A 20308-nucleotide genomic window follows, 5' to 3' on the forward strand; every position below is an offset into this window, starting at 1 on the left:
TTGGTATGGTGGCAAATTCTATTTACAGATGCTGGGATGTGCCATGCGAAATTTGCTCCCAGTGTCGCCAATATTTTTATGGACGACTGGGAAATTCAAGTATTGGCACACCCTAATAGTAAGAATGTGGTCACATGGCATCGATATATAGATGACCTGATATGGATATGGAGAGGCCCAGAACCAGATCTTGAGCAGTATATCTTGTGGTTGAATGACAACCAGAGAGGAATCAAGTTATCTGCAAAATAGGACAAAACTGAAATTGAGTTTTTAGACGTGGTTATTATGAAGAAGGACACTAAATTGGCAACAAAAACAACAGATAGGAATTAATATATTCCGATCAAAAGTTGCCACCATAAAACCTGGTTAAAAAGTGTCCCCAGGAGTCAATTTACTAGGATTAGAAGAAATTGTACCGATGATCAGGATTACTCCACACAAGCTGAGATTTTACTTCAAAGGTTCACTGAGAAAGGGCACCAACGAACACCTTTAAGGAGAGAGATGGAAGGGATTAAAGGGTGTGATCGGAATACACTTCTGACTAATTGTGCAACCGAGAGAAAAAGGGAAGGTGCTGATTATGCAATCTGTTTGGATTTTAATGTACAGTACAAGGATGTTGATCAGATTATTAAGAGGTATTGGAGTATTCTGCTAAATGACCCAATTCTAAAATCTCATATACCACTAGCACCAAAGTTTATCTATAGGAGAGCCAAAATATCTGCAGAAATATCTTGTTAAACCGTGTATTGATGAGCCAAAATCTAACGATAAAGATATGTGGGGACAATCAGGTTTTTTTCCATGTAGGAAATGCAACCCCTGCCAAATTACACAGGCTCAAAAACAACAACAAAATGTGTCGCATGTCACGGGAGAAACTCACAAAATCAAGGAGTTCATCACATGCAATAGTACACTGTTGTTGTGTGTATTGTGGAGTGCCTGTGTGGACTCCAATATATTGGCAGGACCAAGAGATCCCTGAAAAGTCGGATAAATGAACATGTTAATAATATAAAAAAGGGCTTTACAAGCCACAATCTTTCCAAGCACTTTGCAGAAAAACATGGACAGGATCCAAGTGTTATGCGCTTCTGTGCATTACAGAAGCTAACCAGAAGATGGCATAGTTGCCATAAGATCAAGGAGATTTCCCGTATGGAAACAAAATGGATACACCTTTAAAACCATGGTCCTGGGTGGGTTAAATGTGGAGCTGGATCTTAATTGCTATATATCAGATGATTAAAATGTGTTTTTATGCTAGGCATTTGGGATACACATACAGCTTCTGTAGTTATTAATATTAATTTTAGCATTTATTTTTCTTATGTTTTAATCTTTCTAGTTTATTTAATTTTTAATTTACTCTAAATTTCCGGCTCAGGAATACATTTGATCACTTATTGCACACAGTTACTTTAATTATAAATGTACAGTGAATTTATGTATCACATATTTCGTATAATTAATTATTTTTCCCATACTGGGTTCTATATATGGGGATTATAATTTTTTTTCCCTTCTTCTCTCACCCCTTTTTTTAGCGTAGGCAGGGGCGTAACTAGAAATCACTGGGCCCCCCTGCGAATATTTGGATGAGCCCCCCCCCCATAGGTGCCAAATAATCATAATGGGGCAGCGTTTCACTGTAAATTAATTGTAAAGTGGGCAGCATTTTACCAGACAATCGTAATGTGGGCCAGAAAATCGTAATGTGGGCAGAGTTCACCAGAAAATCGTAATGTGGGCCTTTAGAAAATCATAATGTGGGCAGAGTTCACCAGAAAATCGTAATGTGGGCACCAGTCACCAGAAAATTGTAACGTGGACAGCATTCACCAGACAATCGTAATGTGGGCAGCGTTCACCAGAAAATCATAATGTGGGCAGAGTTCACCAGAAAATCATAATGTGGGCAGAGTTCACCAGAAAATCGTAACGTGAGCAGCAGTCACCAGAAAATTGTAACGTGGACAGCATTCACCAGACAATCGTAATGTGGGCAGCGTTCACCAGAATATCGTAATGTGGGCAGAGTTCACCAGAAAATCGCAATGTGGGCAGCAGTCACCAGAAAATCGCCATGTGGGCAGCAGTCACCAGAAAATCGCAATGTGGGCATCAGTCACCAGAAAATCCTAATGTGGGCAGCAGTCACCAGAATATCGTAATGTGGGCAGCAGTCACCAGAAAATCCTAATGTGGGCAGCAGTCAGTCACCAGAATATCATAATGTGGGCAGCACACACCAGAAAATCCTAATGTGGGCAGCAGTCACCAGAAAATCCTTATGTGGGCAGCAGTCACCAGAAAATCGCAATGTGGGCAACAGTCACCAGAAAATCGCAATGTGGGCAGCAGTCACCAGAAAATCCTAATGTGGGCAGCATACACCAGAAAATCGTAATGTGGGCAGCAGACACCTGAAAATCGTAATGTGGGCAGCAGACACCAGAAAATCGTAATGTGGGCAGCAGACACCTGAACATCGTAATGTGGGCAGCAGACACCTGAAAATCGTAATGTGGGCAGCAGACACCTGAAAATCGTAATGTGGGCAGCAGGCACCTGAAAATCGTAATGTGGGCAGCAGACACCTGAAAATCGCAATGTGGGCAGCAGACACCTGAAAATCGTAATGTGGGCAGCAGACACCTGAAAATCGTAATGTGGGCAGCAGACACCTGAAAATCGCAATGTGGGCAGCAGTGACCAGAAAATCGCAATGTGGGCAGCAGTGACCAGAAAATCGTAATGTGGGCAGCAGACACCTGAAAATCGTAATGTGGGCAGCAGGCACCTGAAAATCGTAATGTGGGCAGCAGTCACCAGAAAATCGTAATGTGGGCAGCAGACACCTGAAAATCGTAATGTGGGCAGCAGGCACCTGAAAATCGCAATGTGGGCAGCAGACACCTGAAAATCGTAATGTGGGCAGCAGTGACCAGAAAATCGCAATGTGGGCAGCAGTGACCAGAAAATCGTAATGTGGGCAGCAGACACCTGAAAATCGTAATGTGGGCAGCAGGCACCTGAAAATCGTAATGTGGGCAGCAGACACCTGAAAATCGCAATGTGGGCAGCAGTGACCAGAAAATCGCAATGTGGGCAGCAGTGACCAGAAAATCGCAATGTGGGCAGCAGTGACCAGAAAATCGTAATGTGGGCAGCAGACACCTGAAAATCGTAATGTGGGCAGCAGGCACCTGAAAATCGTAATGTGGGCAGCAGTCACCAGAAAATCGTAATGTGGGCAGCAGACACCTGAAAATCGTAATGTGGGCAGCAGGCACCTGAAAATCGCAATGTGGGCAGCAGACACCTGAAAATCGTAATGTGGGCAGCAGTGACCAGAAAATCGCAATGTGGGCAGCAGTGACCAGAAAATCGTAATGTGGGCAGCAGACACCTGAAAATCGTAATGTGGGCAGCAGGCACATGAAAATCGTAATGTGGGCAGCAGGCACCTGAAAATCGTAATGTGGGCAGCAGACACCTGAAAATCGCAATGTGGGCAGCAGACACCTGAAAATCGTAATGTGGGCAGCAGACACCTGAAAATCGTAATGTGGGCAGCAGACACCTGAAAATCGCAATGTGGGCAGCAGTGACCAGAAAATCGCAATGTGGGCAGCAGTGACCAGAAAATCGTAATGTGGGCAGCAGACACCTGAAAATCGTAATGTGGGCAGCAGGCACCTGAAAATCGTAATGTGGGCAGCAGTCACCAGAAAATCGTAATGTGGGCAGCAGACACCTGAAAATCGTAATGTGGGCAGCAGGCACCTGAAAATCGCAATGTGGGCAGCAGACACCTGAAAATCGTAATGTGGGCAGCAGCGACCAGAAAATCGCAATGTGGGCAGCAGTGACCAGAAAATCGTAATGTGGGCAGCAGACACCTGAAAATCGTAATGTGGGCAGCGGGCACCTGAAAATCGTAATGTGGGCAGCAGACACCTGAAAATCGCAATGTGGGCAGCAGTGACCAGAAAATCGCAATGTGGGCAGCAGTGACCAGAAAATCGTAATGTGGGCAGCAGACACCTGAAAATCGTAATGTGGGCAGCAGGCACCTGAAAATCGTAATGTGGGCAGCAGTCACCAGAAAATCGTAATGTGGGCAGCAGACACCTGAAAATCGTAATGTGGGCAGCAGGCACCTGAAAATCATAATGTGGGCAGCAGACACCTGAAAATCCCCCTGCAGTATTTCAATGTGTGTGGGCAGTGGGCAGCGGGCAGCAGCGGGATACATACCTTCTTCCTTGCGCTCCATCGCCGCCTTCTCGCTCTAGAGGCTGACGTCACTTCCGCTTCCGGAAGTGACGTCAGCCGCTAGAGCGAGAAGGCGGCGATGGAACGCAAGGAAGAAGGTATGTATCCCGCCGCCGCTGCCCGCTGCCCGCTGCCCACACACATTCACTAGCTGGAGGGGAGCGCAGAGGGGAGAGCCCCGAGGTGAGGGAGAGGGGGGAACTTCCCCTCTCCCCGCCGACTGTGGGCAAGGCTTTCCCCTCATGCTGCCACCCCTCCAGCCCCCAAAAAACGGCCCCGAGCGGGCCCCAGGGGGGGGCCGGGCTCCCCCGAGGGCGCAGGCGCTGCAGGGCCTATTGCTACGCCCCTGAGCGTAGGCATGCATAGTGGCCAGGGCCGGATTTGTACTTTCCAGCACCCTAGGCTGGCTGTCACCAACCGCCCCCCACCCCCATTCTGTCCAACTCTAACTAGTGATCACTGGGTTAAATGGGCTCCCCTCTGTTTTACTGCTTTGCCCCCCCCCCCCCATTCAACAAAGAAGCAGTGCATGCTCTGGCCACTTCATGTAATTTTGCACTCCTGCCTGGATGCACAGCAGCCGATTGTGTTCTGGGCATGCATAATTCAGAAATGATGCTCATGTATGAGCAGCACTTCTCAAGTACGCATACCCATAACACTCCCAGCTTCGGCTGCTGTGCACATGCATACAGGAGTGCGTAATTACAAGAAGCCAGAGAGGACAGAGTATGCACTGTTTCTTTATCCTCTGTGCGACTAGCTGCAGTCAGAGCCACAAATAGGTGACAGGGCAGTGCAAAGGAGAGAAGCCCATCCAAACCAGAGACCAGGTAAGTAGAATGATCCCAAACTATACACACTGGCATAGATGTAGTGTAATGCTAGGTACACACAATGCAATTCTGACAGATTTACTGTCAGATCGATTATTTCCAACATGTCTGATCTGATTTCCGATCAATTTTTCAATCGATTTTCCGTTCATTTCTATGAAAAAATCAATTAGAAAATCTATCGGATAGCAGATTGGACATGTTGGAAATAGTCGATCTGACAGTAAATCTCTAAGAAAATTTCATCATGTGTACCTAGCATAAGCTCAGGTGTACTTTACACAGTGACAATTTAGCACTTAGGGCAAGTTAAGACAGATCTTAAGTCAGCAGGAACTTTTTAAGTTTTGTAATAGAATGATATTTATTTGCTAACCAAAAGAAAACAGTGAGCCTTTGGCTAATGAGCCATCTTCAGACTTTGTTCCAGTATACAGGATGTTAGGGAACACAGCTATATATGCAGTCAGCAGGAGATGTATACATTGTTTTGTAAATATAAATAAATGTAATACAGTTGTCATTCTGTTTCAAAACATCTTGCTTTCACTGATGGCTAACACAGTACAATGCTTTGCTGCTTCTAAAACATGTCAGGAAAGAGTTAAACTGTAACACAAAGAATGTTGCTGTCATTCCCTAGGAAAGAAAAACAAACCATAAATTGAACACGTCTCAGGTCTTTAACAGCTCTGACCAAGTAATAAATATCAGTCAGGGGGAGAGGAGAGCTGATAATTCCTGTCCGTGAATGCGTGCTGCATAAAGAAACTAATCTGAACTCAAAAGTTCTACTACTTGAGCACATATATTTTTCTTCTCACAGTAGCTTGTATGTCCCCACTCATTATACTGGACAAGATCCTCAGATGGCAACAGATGCTGAGTGTCATCACACACACTCTGCGGTGAGAGAGATGAAGGGATCTCTGGAATTCAGGCAGAATAGAGCAAAGCAGAAGTGATTTACTTTGACATGTGACCTCTTATCTCTCCAAGTCCTGCGCCCTGCTGAATTTTATCGACCTAGGCCTTGACCTTTGTGGCCTTCCCAGAAATCCGGCCCTGATTGTGGCATGCATGTGCATTACCTTAATGTGACGCGAGATGAGGGTCACTTCTATTTTCTTAGTTTGGGGATATTTATAATATATACATTTTTTGTTATATAATTCTGATTATTGTACAATGCGCATTGTTTTCATTGGAAATGTGAGTGCACTGGCATAATTTTAAACTATTTATTAAAACGGTATTACGCCATGTTAGCGTTTGTTTCAAGTTCATAGGGTTGCAGTATCTGCAGGTTGCCTGTGAAGATCTCTATTATAAAAGCGCTGATGCTGGTCTGACACTGTGATCAGCAGCTACATCTGGTGAGCGGCTACTATTACCATTCATGTGTTGGTGGAGGGTGATTCACATGCTTGGTTCACTTGTGGGGTAGTTGTGCTCACAGGATACTGTTAATATGTGCATATGCTGATTTACCAGGGTAGTGTGATTTAACCTAACACTCTCCTGAACGGATTTACGCTATGCATATTTGCTTTTTGAGTTCCAGATCCAGTTCTGATTGAAGATACATGCTCACAGGATACTGTTGATATGTGCATATGCTGATTTATCATACAATCAACCATCTCTTATGGTGAGAGTACCCTGTTTGGACATTGCTGCTGATGTGGATTTATTTTGAGATGACCCACTGATGATGTTGAGCACCTGCACACTCTCTCTATATAACAAGAACAGCACTTATGAGGTTGGGGTGTAATGTTTGACATGCTACTGTACCAGGAGTCACTAGGAGTGTGCGCATGTCTACGCCGTGCAGCTCAATATACACTGCACTGGACAGTGACTGGACATGAGACCTGTGGTATAACAAAATAAAAATACAACAAGAATAGCACTTATGATGGGGTGTAAATGTGCAACCTACTGTAACAGGCAGCAGCACTATTAGTGTGCATGTGGTGAGGTACACAGAACTGTGGAAGCACAATAGTAAGTACACCTATATACCAGTACCAGACCTCAGAAGGGCTCTTTGCCTGCTCAGGACGCTGTACAAACAGCTAGAAAGGCTATGATGGTCTGCCTAACACTTTCCCTATCTGCAGTAATGCTCTGTCCCTTCTCTCACCAATAACAGCCACAGAAATAGTATTTTTTATTGGGTGCGGGAGGTCCAGGAGGGAGTGATGTGTAGGGGGCTCAAACTCACCATGTTTTGGCCTGACGGGCGGTCTCGAACACCCATTCTTCGCCAAGAACTATTCGCTGGGCAAATAGTTCGGGCCATCTCTAGGGTCATATGCAATTACATTTTTCTCTTGAATTTTCTCCTGGAGATCATTTTTCATCTTCGATTTGGAATACATTTTCAGAGCTTTGCAATGGAAAAAGTACCAAAAAGTAGGTGAAAAGGTACTGCAATGGAAAAAGTACCAAATACTAGGTGAAAAAGTACTGTCAACATTTTTATTATCTTTTATTTTGTCTTGCTTGCTGGTAGTTTAAGGGCCCGTTTCCACTTGTGCGTTGCAGAATCGCCGTTGATTCCCCGCTGACAAAATCGCATGCGGGTACGATTCCACATGCGTTTTTACCGCGATTTCGCATGTGATTTTGCATAGGTTAGTATTTATGCGATTTTAACCATGTCCCTGCCTGTGTAATTTAACATAAGTTTCTATGTGAAATCGCATGCAAACTCACGGTAAAAAACACATGCCAAAACCGCATGCGATTTCCCTATTAAATACATTAGCGGCAATTCGCATAGCGGTGTGCAGGGTGCAAATTTTGAGGGCTCTTCCGTGCAGATTTCTCCCGCACAGAAAAACTCTCAGGATTACTGACAAGTGGAAACAGGGCAATCCACTTGTATTGGCTATGCGAATCCGCATGCAGACAACGCATGCGGATTCACGATAGTGGAAACGTGCCCTAAAAGGCATTTTATTGACACATTTGAAAATATCTCCTTGAAGAAAACTCAGGAGAATAAGTTAATTGCATATGGGTCCTGATATGCTGCATGCTTGTTCACGGTCTATGGATAAAAGTATTACAAGCAGAGGATCAGCAGGATAGCTAGGCAACTGGTATTGTTTAGAAGGAAATAAATATGGAGGCCTCCATATCACTCTCGTTACAGTTGTCCTTTAAGAATTTCTCCTAAGCTGCATCAAGAAAATGTTGCCTGTGTTTGCAATTATTGTATAAAAGACAATGACATACTGATCCTTCTGCTAGTGTATATAAAGAGTTAAATTTCCATTCCATTCAACGTAATTAAGTTGTAAACTCTCTAAATAAACATAGTAGTAGCTGATTTACTTTGGCAAGGAACCAATGTATTGGGAAAAAAGTTATGTTGTGCAGATCTAATGCTAGGTACATACCATACAATTTTCTGGCAGATTTAACTGCTAGATCGATTATTTCCAACTTGTCTGATCTGAATACCAATCGATTTTCCAATCGTTTTCTAAATTATTTTTTTTCAGTCGTTTTTTTGATTGATTTTCATAGATTTGACAGAAAATCGATTAAAAAAGGATTGAAAAAAGATCGGAAAATAAAAAAAATCAATTGAAATTCAGATCGGACATGTTGGAAATAATCGATCTGGCAGGTAAATCTGCCATAAAATTGTATGATGTGTACCTAGCATTAGAGGGCCTGAGAAGTGCTATATCATTATCAGTATGTGATTTCCAGAATAATGTCGATGACAAGGGTTCTAATCTCCTAGCTGAGATCACTCTAGGAAGCTACTGCGTAAGTCAAATGATGGACTTGATTTTACAATTATGTTCTTAAAGGGACTCTGAGCTCAAAATAAAAACAAAATTAGTACTCACCTTGGGCTTTCTGTAGCCCAGAGTAGGTCGGGAGGTCCCCCGGCGGCGTCCTGGCTCTTCTCCCAAAGCATGTGCTGAAATAGCTGCCCGGCGGCTCCCGGTCGCAAGCTTGGCGACACTGGACCGAGTGTCGGCTCCTTCTTCTGCATACGTCACGTATGACTTCACACGTCGGCTGCCTCGCGTCATCATGGCTACCGGTGTGTGAATTAATATGTGACGTCATACTTGATGTATGCGAATCCCAAAAGCCTTGCCATGCATGGCTATGGGATTCGCAGCCTCCCGCGCAAAAACTGTGGGCAGTTTCAGACGAATCGGTAGCGCAAGCGATTCGGCCGGTGGCACCATAGTATCCTATGGCAGAGTTTCCCCGTGCGATTTGTGTGCAGGGAAACTCTGCGGATTCGGAGCGGAAACCGTTCTAGTGGAAACGGGCCCTAAGAGAAGTTATACCCAAGAAAATATGTATGGTTAAAGATTTTATAGAATACACGCATAATTTATTTTTTATATATGTTTTTGTGTGTAATAAAATTCTATAAATAAGTACACGTATGCAAAATATGGCAAATAAAAATAGTACATTATTTTCACAAATATAATAACATTATTTTCCAGATTATCTAAGACCTCTCCATGCTTTCCTAGGGATCTTTATTAGGCCTCCTCCACGAGCAGCTGAAGGCTTTGAATTCACCACCTGTCAGCTGCGCCAATCCACCGACTAGGCACTCCACTTGGCACGGGCAGTGGACAAGCAGTCCCCTCATGTACTCATGTTCTGAGCTGTCATGCTCAGACCTGACATGAGATAGTTTTCCACCACCAGGTAATGCTGCTGCATGTCAGACTTGATATGTGTGGTGTTAACAAAAGCTTCCATTTGGCTGCAAGCTGAATGGCGTTTGGGGCTCACAGCTGGAAGGCTGAACTGCTTAACAACGTGGAAAAGAGGCCTTAGGGATAATCTACTTTAAGTATATATACTGGACTGGACTCTATGTCCAGTACATATCCAGGACTGGATATGTCTAATAGTAGGTGGGAACATTTGAAACCCTCATCTGGATCAGAGTTGAGCATAGTCAAGTTGGATGAAAAGTTAGTAAATTAGTGAGTCACTGCAATCTCATGTAAACACCTGAAATTGAACATTTAAAATAAAACTTTCCTGTCCTGGATTTATTTTAAAAAAATATACTTCACAAACCTTAATATGATCTGATATAATCCAGATCATGGCATATGGCATTTTGACCACTTAACCAAGACCAAGGTAAAATGCCCTGGTCTTTAAGGGGAGTTAGGCAGCCGGTCCCCAGAGGGTTAATCTCAGATGCTTATCAAAAAATTTCAGGGATAATAATGTTTTTTAGTTCTACTGGAGGAGCTTTTTAGCAGTTTAACCACTTCCGGATCCGGGTGGTTTGGCTGATCTGTGCTGTGGGGGCTCTTCAGCCCGCAGCACAGATCAGAAATCAGGCAGGGCGATCAGACTTCCCCCCTTTTTTCCCCACTAGGGGGATGTCCTGCTGGGGGGGTCTGATCGCCGCCGTGCTGCTGTGCCTAGCGGGGGGGGGGGCTCCTCAAAGACCCCTCCGCAGCACTAGTCCTCCCTCTGCCTCCTTCCCTCCCTCTCCCGTCCTCTGTGTGCGGCGCAGGACGGAAAGCCGTCCTGCGCCGGATAGGCTTTTGCCTATCAGATGCTGGCGATTCCTGGCCAATCAGAGGCCAGGGATCGCCGATCTCCGTCACGGCGCTGCTGCGCAGCAGCGCCGTATGTATGTAAACAGCGGGGAAGATCTTCCCCGCCTGTTTATATTTACCCTGCGAGACGCGATCGGAGGCTCGCAGGGTGTTCACCGAGACACCCTCCGTGAACTGACATGGAACGGCCGCTCATTCGAGCGGCCATTTCCATGGAAACCGCTTCAGGATTCAGGGGCGTACTTATGCGTACGCAGAATCCTGAAGTGGTTAAATAAGTCTTGTGAAATTCACTAAGCGCTGTACCTACAATATTAAATATTTTCTGACTTAGGACGCCGAGCAATGAATGGAGATAAGTTAATCAGTTGTGAGACATAAATTTCTTTTGTAGCAGATTTCATTTAAGGGACACCTGAAGTGAATGTGATATGGAGGCTGTCTTATTTATAACCTGCAAACAAACAATGCAAATTGCCTTACTTCCCTGCTTATCACTTGCCTCTAAAGGTGCCTACACACACCAGATTCCAGTAAACGACGGGTCGTCAGACCCGCCCGCGGGGCGGCCGTTCTAGCGACAGTTTCCCTGTCAAAACCAGCCTTATCAGCCTGCCGACAGACTGTACACACAGGAAAACTGTCGCTAGAACGGTCACCCTGCGGGCGAGTCTGACGACCCATCATTTGAATAAATCAGGCGTGTGTACGCGCCTTTATACTATTAGCCATAGACCCTAAGTCTAAGATATGATGTTTCTAACTAAAGTTTGACTGGATTTGCTGCATTGTTATATCAGGTGTGTGAGTCAGATACTACTGATCTGGGCAGTTTCTAGGCTAAAATGCACACAGGGCGGGGTGTAAAAATTGCTCCCCGCCTGGACTTGCAAACCTATACTACGCCCCCAGTATAAGTAGTCTGTTTTCCTACAGATCCAGCAAAACCTTGAGGGATATGCTTGTTCAAGCTGATCCATATGAGAAATACCGTGGCTCATCGTTTAAATTTTCTGACAGGAAAGGTTGTTACCGTTGCCAGAACTGTAATGTATGTAATTCCCTAATTACAGGAGAATATTTTGTGCATCCAAGTAGTGGAAAGAAATATTACATGCATGACTACTATAATTGCAATACTGAGTATTGCACATACATGCTAAAATGCCCATGTGGCATGGGCTATGTGGGCAAAACAACAAGCGCTTTTAAAGTCAGATTCCAACACCATAGAAGTGACATCAAGCTGGCAATTGAAGCGAAAGTGAAAAATAAACCGTTGGATGTCACAAAACCGGTTGCGATACACTTTGTTGAGAGGGGACACCGGGTCACTGAACTAAGAGGACTGGTAATCGACCAGGTGAAAAAAACCAAGGAGAGGCGGAGACAGGGACAAATTGCTCTTACAAAGAGAAGCATACTGGATTTATACGTTAGAAACATTGCAACCGAAGGGCTTGAATCAAATTAACCCATTGACTTGTTTCCTTGACGATCGATGATTATAATATACTAACATCTATTGTTTGTTTTTTAGGAGTAGTGGTTATTGAGTATTGGAGTAATATGCTTGCTTGATTTAGGCTATAATATGCTGCCCTTATCGTTAGTTGAGCTTGTGGGATTATTTGATGTGGACCACCCAGTCTGCGTTAAGAAATATTTACATGCTGCACTGTTTTTATTTCACAGGGCTTTAGGCATCCTTCCTTTCTTATCTCCTTACCCCCCTTTTTCCTCCTCTCCCTGTCCCCCTCCTTTGTTTGTATTTCGTTTGTGTTGTCTGTGTTCTCCCCTCTGTGTCTTTTATTCGTTTCTCTCCTTACTTTTCCCACTCTATATGTGCTTTTCAGTGACCCAGGAACAAGGAAGGGCCCTATGTAGTGATAGCATGGATTCCTAGTGGTATTATATGTATGTCCTTGTGCGCTCTACTGTCCCACAAACTGTTGTCAAATTACGAGTGTAACCTTGGTTACAACACTCGCAGACGGGCAGGCAGGGAGAGAGCACGCTTAGCCGCGCCCCCCAGCCAATCGAGAGCCAGTTGGCCTGAGTGGGCTGAGTTGTCTTTTCAACCACGCCCACCTCCGTCCGGCTTCTGCGTTAGCACTATCCACACAGCGACGGTGATGGTGCATAGACACACCCATGCCTCGATCTGATTGGGTGCAGCAACTTGTGTGTCAGGTTGCTATGTGAACCACCCGGTGACTCGCTCGATCAGCCTAACGGCTGAGTCATTCGAGCAGGCGGCGATTGGCGCGAGATTTGTAGTTACAGACTGCAATTATGCAGTTTGTTTCCAAGCAGCAGCTAAGTGGTGACTTTGGATCGCAAAGGTGACATATCATCATGACAGCGCTGGATATACAGCAAATATGGGTCAGTAAACATTTATGCCTAACCTGGTGATGCTTATCAAATAAGTTTGCATTAGTAATGATTTGCATATTATGAGGGGGAGGTGCTTCTGATGCCTGGGAATGGGTCACAGGTTATTTAATTGAGTTTGCATCACACATCACGTTTATGTCTGCACTGTATCTGATGAAGGGGACCCTCCGCGGCCCCGAAACAATTGTCATATTGTGCATTTTATAATGGAATAAAAGCATCTTGGATTATTAGCAGCGGTGTGCCGGCCAATCATGGATCGCAGTATAAGTAGTCAGGTATGGGTTCCCCCAGTATAGGTAGCCAGACATAGGTGCCCTCAGTATAGTTAGCCAGACATGGGTGCCCCCAGTATAGGTAGCCAGGCATAGGTGCCCCAGTATAGGTAGCTAGCTCAAGGTGTTCCCAGTATAGGTTAGCCAGGCATAAGTGACCCCAGTATAAGTAACCAGCTGTAGGTGCCCCCAGTATAGGTTAGCTAGGTATCGGTGCCCCAATATAGGTGATGGAAGGGGGAGCCACAACCACACTAGCACTCAGCCACGGGGAGGGGGGCCCAATTTTTACCTTTCCCTGGGGCCCGCCTCCCTGCTCCCCCCTCCACTGCAGAGTTATCACAACAGAATCCTGTAAAAACAACTCACCTCCTTCCTGGTTCCAGGCAATGTTCACTTAAGCAATGTTCACTTGAACAATGTTCACTTGAACTGGGCTCCTCTGTCTGGAGTGCCGCTTACTCTTTTTACTTCCTGTTAATGATGAAGTAGAGAGAGTAGCTAAGCGGCACTGCAAACAGAGGAGCCTGGCTCAAGTAAACAGCGCCTGGAGTCGGGAAGGAGGTGAGTTGTTTTTGAGGTTACTCTGCAGTGGAGGGGGGAGCACAGAGGGGGTCCCCGGGGAAGAGGAAGGGAGAAGTTGGACCCCCCCTCCCTGTGGCTGAGTTCCAGTGTGGCCACGCCTCCCCCCTCTATCACTGCCCTAGAAATGGGGTTGCTACTGATGCAGGAAATATCAACAGGACACCAGGCAACTCAGCAGGACACCAATAAATATGGCAGCCTCCATATTCCTTTTACTTCAGGTGTCTTTTAAAGGGATCTAAGCAGCTCCTGGCTTCAAATAGCTGAAAGGGCTGCCATGTTTGAGAAGTTCAACTCCCTGCTACTTTTCCACTGCCATTATCCAGGCTAGGTGTGAAATTCTTCAAGTGTGACTAATGTTTTCTATTTGAAGTACAGTGGGGAAGGCTCAGGTGTGGTCTAATGAGGTGATTTCTTATCTGCCTTCCATCTTCTTGCTTCTGCATCCGCAAGTCCTTTTACGGATGGGAGGGGTGCCTATTTTAACCCTTAAATGTAAAAAGATGAGGTAAAATGAAAGTTTTTTTTAATAATAAACCACATTTTTAGAATGCATTTTTAATTTGCTATAGAGCTGCCCTGGGTGTTAAAAACAATGTTCGGTTCACTTTAAATCTATGTTATACATGCAATGATGTCAAGAGGTTTTAATTCCTCAACTGAGTTATTAAATATCATCCATAGTTACATAGTTACATAGTAATTTTGGTTGAAAGAAGACATACGTCCATCGAGTTCAACCAGTACAAAGTACAACTCCAGCCTGCTCCCTCACATATCCCTGTTGATCCAGAGGAAGGTGAAAAAACCCTTACAAGGCATGGTCCAATTAGCCCCAAAAGGGAAACATTCCTTCCCGACTCCAGATGGCAATCAGATAAAATCCCTGGATCAACATCATTAGGCATTACCTAGTAATTGTAGCCATGGATGTCTTTCAACGCAAGGAAAGCATCTAAGCCCCCTTTAAATGCAAGTATAGAGATTGCCATAACGACTTCCTGTGGCAATGCATTCCACATCTTAATCACTCTTACTGTAAAGAACCCTTTCCTAAATAAATGGCTAAAACGTTTTTCCTCCATGTGCAGATCATGTCCTCTAGTCCTTTGAGAAGGCCTAGGGACAAAAAGCTCATCCGCCAAGCTATTATATTGCCCTCTGATGTATTTATACATGTTAATTAGATCCCCTCTAAGGCGTCTTTTCTCTAGACTAAATAAACCCAGTTTATCTAACCTTTCTTGGTAAGTGAGACCTTCCATCCCACGTATCAATTTTGTTGCTCGTCTCTGCACCTGCTCTAAAACTGCAATATCTTTTTTGTAATGTGGTGCCCAGAACTGAATTCCATATTCCAGATGTGTCCTTACTAGAGAGTTAAACAGGGGCAATATTATGCTAGCATCTCGAGTTTTTATTTCCCTTTTAATGCATCCCAAAATTTTGTTAGCTTTAGCTGCAGCGGCTTGGCATTGAGTACGTTTATTTAACTCGTTGTCGATGAGTACTCCTAAGTCCTTCTCCAAGTTTGATGTCCCCAACTGTATCCCATTTATTTTGTATGGTGCTAGACCATTGGTACGACCAAAATGCATGACTTTACATTTTTCAACATTGAATTTCATCTGCCATGTATGTGTCCATATAGCCATCCTATCCACATCCTGTTGCAATATGACACTATCTTCCCTAGAGTTGATGATTCTGCACAATTTTGTATCATCTGCAAAAATAGCAACATTGCTCACTACTGCATCTACTAGGTCATTAATAAATAAATTGAAGAGCACTGGACCCAGTACAGACCCCTGTGGGACCCCACTGCTAACAGTCTCCCATTTTGAGTACGATCCATTCACCACAACTCTTTGTTTTCTGTCCATTAGCCAGTTCCCTATCCATGCACACAGACTCTTCCCCAGTCCTTGCATCCTCAACTATTGCACCAGACTTTTGTGGGGAACAGTGTCGAAGGCCTTTGCAAAGTCCAAGTATATCACATCTACAGCATTCCCAATATCCATATTAGCGTTCACTACCTCATAAAAGCTGAGCATGTTAGTCAAACAGGACCTGTCTTTAGTAAACCCATGTTGATGCTGAGAAATAAGATTATTTTCTACTATGAAGTCTTGTATAGTATCTCTTAGTAACCCCTCAAATAGTTTGCATACAACTGATGTTAAGCTTACAGGTCTATAATTTCCTGGATCTGATTTTTTGCCCTTCTTAAATAATGGGAAAACGTGGGCTGTACGCCAATCCACTGGGACTCTGCCAGTTGAAAGAGAGTCACAAAAGATAAGCTAAAGGGGTTTATCTATAACTGAACTTAATTCCCTTAGGACCCGAGGATGCATGCCATCCGGGCCAGGTGCCTTGTCTATTTTTAATTTATTTAGTCTTGCCTTCACTTCTTCCTGCGTTAAGTATTTAATATTACAGTTAGAAGATTGAGACTCTTCTGCCTCTGTAATTTGCAACAGTGCTGTTTCCTTTGTGAATACAGAAGCAAAGAAAGCATTTAATAACTCTGCCTTACCTTTGTCATCCACCATTGAGTTCCCACCCTCATCCTTTAGGAGTCCTATACAGTCAACCTTTCTTTTTTTAGAGTTGATGTACTTGTAAAACTTTTTTGGGTTAGATTTGATATCCCTAGCGATTTGATTTTCAGCTTCGATCTTTGCCAGCCTAATTTATTTTTTACAATTTGTATTGCACTCCTTATAATTGCTTATTGCAGCCTCGGTCCCCTCCTGTTTTAGGTCCTTATAGGCATTCTTTTTCCTCTTCATTTTATCCCTAACCTTTCTATTCATCCATAGAGGCCTTTTTTTATTCCTAGACATTTTGTTTCCATATGGGGTATACATACTACAATATTGATTGAGAATTAGTTTAAAAGCTTGCCATTTTCCTTCAGTGTCCTCCCCTTGTAGTACATTATACCAGTTCACCAAACTTAGTGCCTGCCTAATTTGATTGAACTTTGCTTTTCTAAAATTCATAGTTTTAGTGGTCCCGCTGCCCCGTGGCATATCAGTCACTCCATCCATGTAGCCTTAGGGTAAACAGCAAGTTTTAATTGCAGTGTAAGTTTGATGGATCATATACCATATTATTCCCACAGCAGTCACTGGACATACCACAGTAAATCAGACCCTATGTGTGTCAGGATAGTGATATAGAATTCAAGAAATATTGAAAATTGAACTTTGAGCTTGTGAAAAATAGCCATTAAGAATTTAGATGAAAGTATTGTTTATACAATTCTAAATCTGTGTTTTTTTTTCTTTCAGAACATAATCAGATTATTTAGAATACTACAATAAAGACTTGACTAACAAGACACAGCAACATGGTGGCCACAACTACTACTACAAGCACTGCGGCAACTTCCCCCACTGTTGCCACATCCACAGCAGCTGCTACAACAGTTGCTATGACCACAGCTACCTTAGATTTGCGTGATTGGTTGTTTTTGTGTTATGGACTTATTGCATTTTTGACAGAGGTGATAGATAGCACCAACTGCCCATATGTATGCCGTTGTGATAATGGTTTCATCTACTGCAATGACCGAGGATTAACCTCTATCCCAGCTGAGATTCCAGATGATGCAACTACTCTCTACCTCCAGAATAACCAGATAAACAATGCGGGGGTGCCACCTGAACTGAAAACCAAGACAAATGTTCGAGTAATCTACCTGTATGAAAATGACTTAGATGAATTCCCACTCAATTTGCCTCAATCACTAAAAGAGCTCCACCTTCAAGATAACAATATACGCAGTATTACACGGGATGCCCTGTCTCGTATACCACTTGTTGAAAAACTTCACCTAGATGACAATTCTGTCTCAACTGTCAGTATCGAAGATGATGCTTTTTTAGATACAAGGCAACTTCGACTGCTTTTCCTTTCACGCAACCATCTCAGCAGCATTCCTAATGGTTTACCACACACTTTGGAAGAGCTGAGACTAGATGATAACCGCATTTCAACCATTCCACTTCATGCTTTCAAAGGACTTACTAATTTGCGAAGATTGGTACTTGATGGAAATCTACTGGCTAACCAACGCATCGCTGATGACACATTTATTCGCCTTCAAAATCTGACTGAGCTATCTCTAGTTAGAAATTCACTCGCAGCACCACCTCTGAATTTACCTAGTGTTCATCTTCAAAAGTTGTATTTACAGGACAATGCTATTACTCATATCCCCTATAATACACTGTCTAAAATGAAACAACTACAAAGATTGGATCTGTCTAACAATAATCTTACTGTACTCCCACGTGGCCTTTTTGATGACCTTGAGAACCTGAGTCAGCTTCTGCTCAGGAATAATCCTTGGTATTGTGGCTGCAGTTTAATGTGGCTGCGAGACTGGGTAAAAGCAAGAGCATCTGTTGTTAATGTACGTGGTCTGATGTGTCAGGGTCCTGACAAAGTTCGGGGAATGGCTATTAAAGATATTACACATGAAATGGATGAATGCTTTGACGGGATTCCTCAGAACAATGCTGCATCTGCACATGCAACTCTTGCAGTTCCTTCAGTCACAACCCCACCCCAAGGTTCTCTTTTTACACTTAAATCTAAAAGACCAGGTATTCGGCTTCCAGATTCTAATTTGGACTACCCTATGGAAACCGGTGCAGCAACCAAATCTTTGGTGATCAATGTTAAGCCACTGACAGCTGACAGCATTCGAATTACCTGGAAATCCTCTGTTTCAGCTAGTTCCTTTAGATTAAGTTGGTTGAGATTAGGACATAGCCCAGCTGTTGGTTCTATTACAGAAACGTTAGTTCAAGGAGACAAAACAGAGTATTTGCTTACTGCCTTGGAGCCTAGATCTACCTATATAATCTGTATGGTAACCATGGAAACAGGGAACAACTACCTTGCAGATGAGTCCCCTGTATGCGCCAAGGCAGAGACAGGGGATATTTATGGTCCTACAACTACACTTAATCGAGAGCAAAATGCAGATGCTCTAGCTGGACTGCCTCTGGCTGGTATAATTGGAGGTGCAGTAACACTTGTCTTCCTTTTTCTTATCCTTGCATCTATTTGTTGGTATGTTCATCGGGCAGGACAGCTGTTAACAAGAGAAAGAGGCTGCACACGTGGCAGCCGTAAAAAGGATGATTACATTGAGTCTGGCACCAAGAAAGATAACTCTATATTGGAGATTAGAGGTCCAGGCCTTCAAATGTTACCAATAAACGCGCACAGAGCCAAGGAGGAGTATGTAATCCATACAATATTTCCATCTAACGGCACAAGTCTTTACAAAAGTACCCATACGATAGGTTATGGCACTCATAGGGGATATAGAGATGGTGGAATCCCCGACACAGACTACTCTTACACATGATGAATGATTATTTTGTGGACTGACCAGATACTTTCCCATAATGAAATTCTGTTTCTTATGGTGTCCATGATAGAAAGTGGGAACAAAACGTGTAGCAAATCAATAAACTTAAGCTGTGAGACAGAAAAGGAAACACGACTGAAAGGGGATATTTTGTAGAGGAGTAAAATTACCAATATAATCTCAGCACCTAAGTATAAGTAAGAAAAGTCAAAGTAGTAGATACACAGCAAGTTAATGGGGGTCACAGGGAAGGTGACATGTAATACAGTAATTGAACTAATTTTAGAACAAGAAAAATGAATTAATAGATGGAAGTACTTGTCTAAAATTTACATAAAACCAGAGGGTTTCTTTCTTGTTCTCTTTTCCCTTCTGTTTAATTCAGGGCAACAACAAACACAAGGTACAATGAATGTTTGTTTAACATCTGTCACCAATAGAACTTATTTTTTGTCTCTTCTTTCTTTTTCAAGTTGTTTAATTACTTGTGAAAATAAATGAAAAGAAGGGAAATTATTGTGCAAATTTGAGATTATTTTTGTTGCAAATTTGTTTTTACAGTTACTACAATGAAATGTAATTGAATTTCTGAAATGTTAGTTTCCATTCAGTGATGAAAAATAGTTGTAAAGTTGAAATGCTACTAATTATAGACTACGGTATATACAATACACTTTTTATTCAGTCTCTGTGGAAACTTTTATTGACACTCATATCTGTAGCAGATATTTATAGCGTGTAATAGTAATATATAGAGTTCGTCTTCAGTATCTCGGTGTATCATACACTACAGATGACTAGATTAATCATGGCAGGTCTCTAATGCTGCATACACACTTGAGATAAAAGTCTTTGGAAAAGGCAAGATCACAGACCAATTTTACCCCATTCCATGTAGTATGAGAGCCATACTCGACACAGTCTATTCTA

General features: G+C 43.2%; 1 protein-coding gene across 16 annotated transcripts in view; it reads left to right on the forward strand.

Annotated features, from left to right (window-relative positions):
- The window catches only part of FLRT1 (fibronectin leucine rich transmembrane protein 1), an 878261-nt gene extending 858446 nt beyond the window's left edge, over positions 1 to 19815 (forward strand). For 15 of the 16 annotated variants that reach the window (XM_068260004.1, XM_068260001.1, XM_068260002.1 and 12 more), the window contains one exon: positions 17283 to 19815. In XM_068260004.1, coding sequence (XP_068116105.1) covers positions 17342 to 19375 — 2034 coding nt within the window. In that variant the 5' untranslated portion in view covers positions 17283 to 17341 and the 3' untranslated portion in view covers positions 19376 to 19815. Of the gene's footprint in view, positions 1 to 9668; positions 9840 to 17282 lie in introns of those variants that run through there. The other variant, XM_068260008.1, reaches the window with a different exon arrangement.
- The last annotated feature ends 493 nt before the right edge of the window (positions 19816 to 20308 follow it).

Source organism: Hyperolius riggenbachi, chromosome 11 (genome assembly GCF_040937935.1).
Source record: "Hyperolius riggenbachi isolate aHypRig1 chromosome 11, aHypRig1.pri, whole genome shotgun sequence".
NCBI lineage: Eukaryota > Metazoa > Chordata > Amphibia > Anura > Hyperoliidae > Hyperolius > Hyperolius riggenbachi.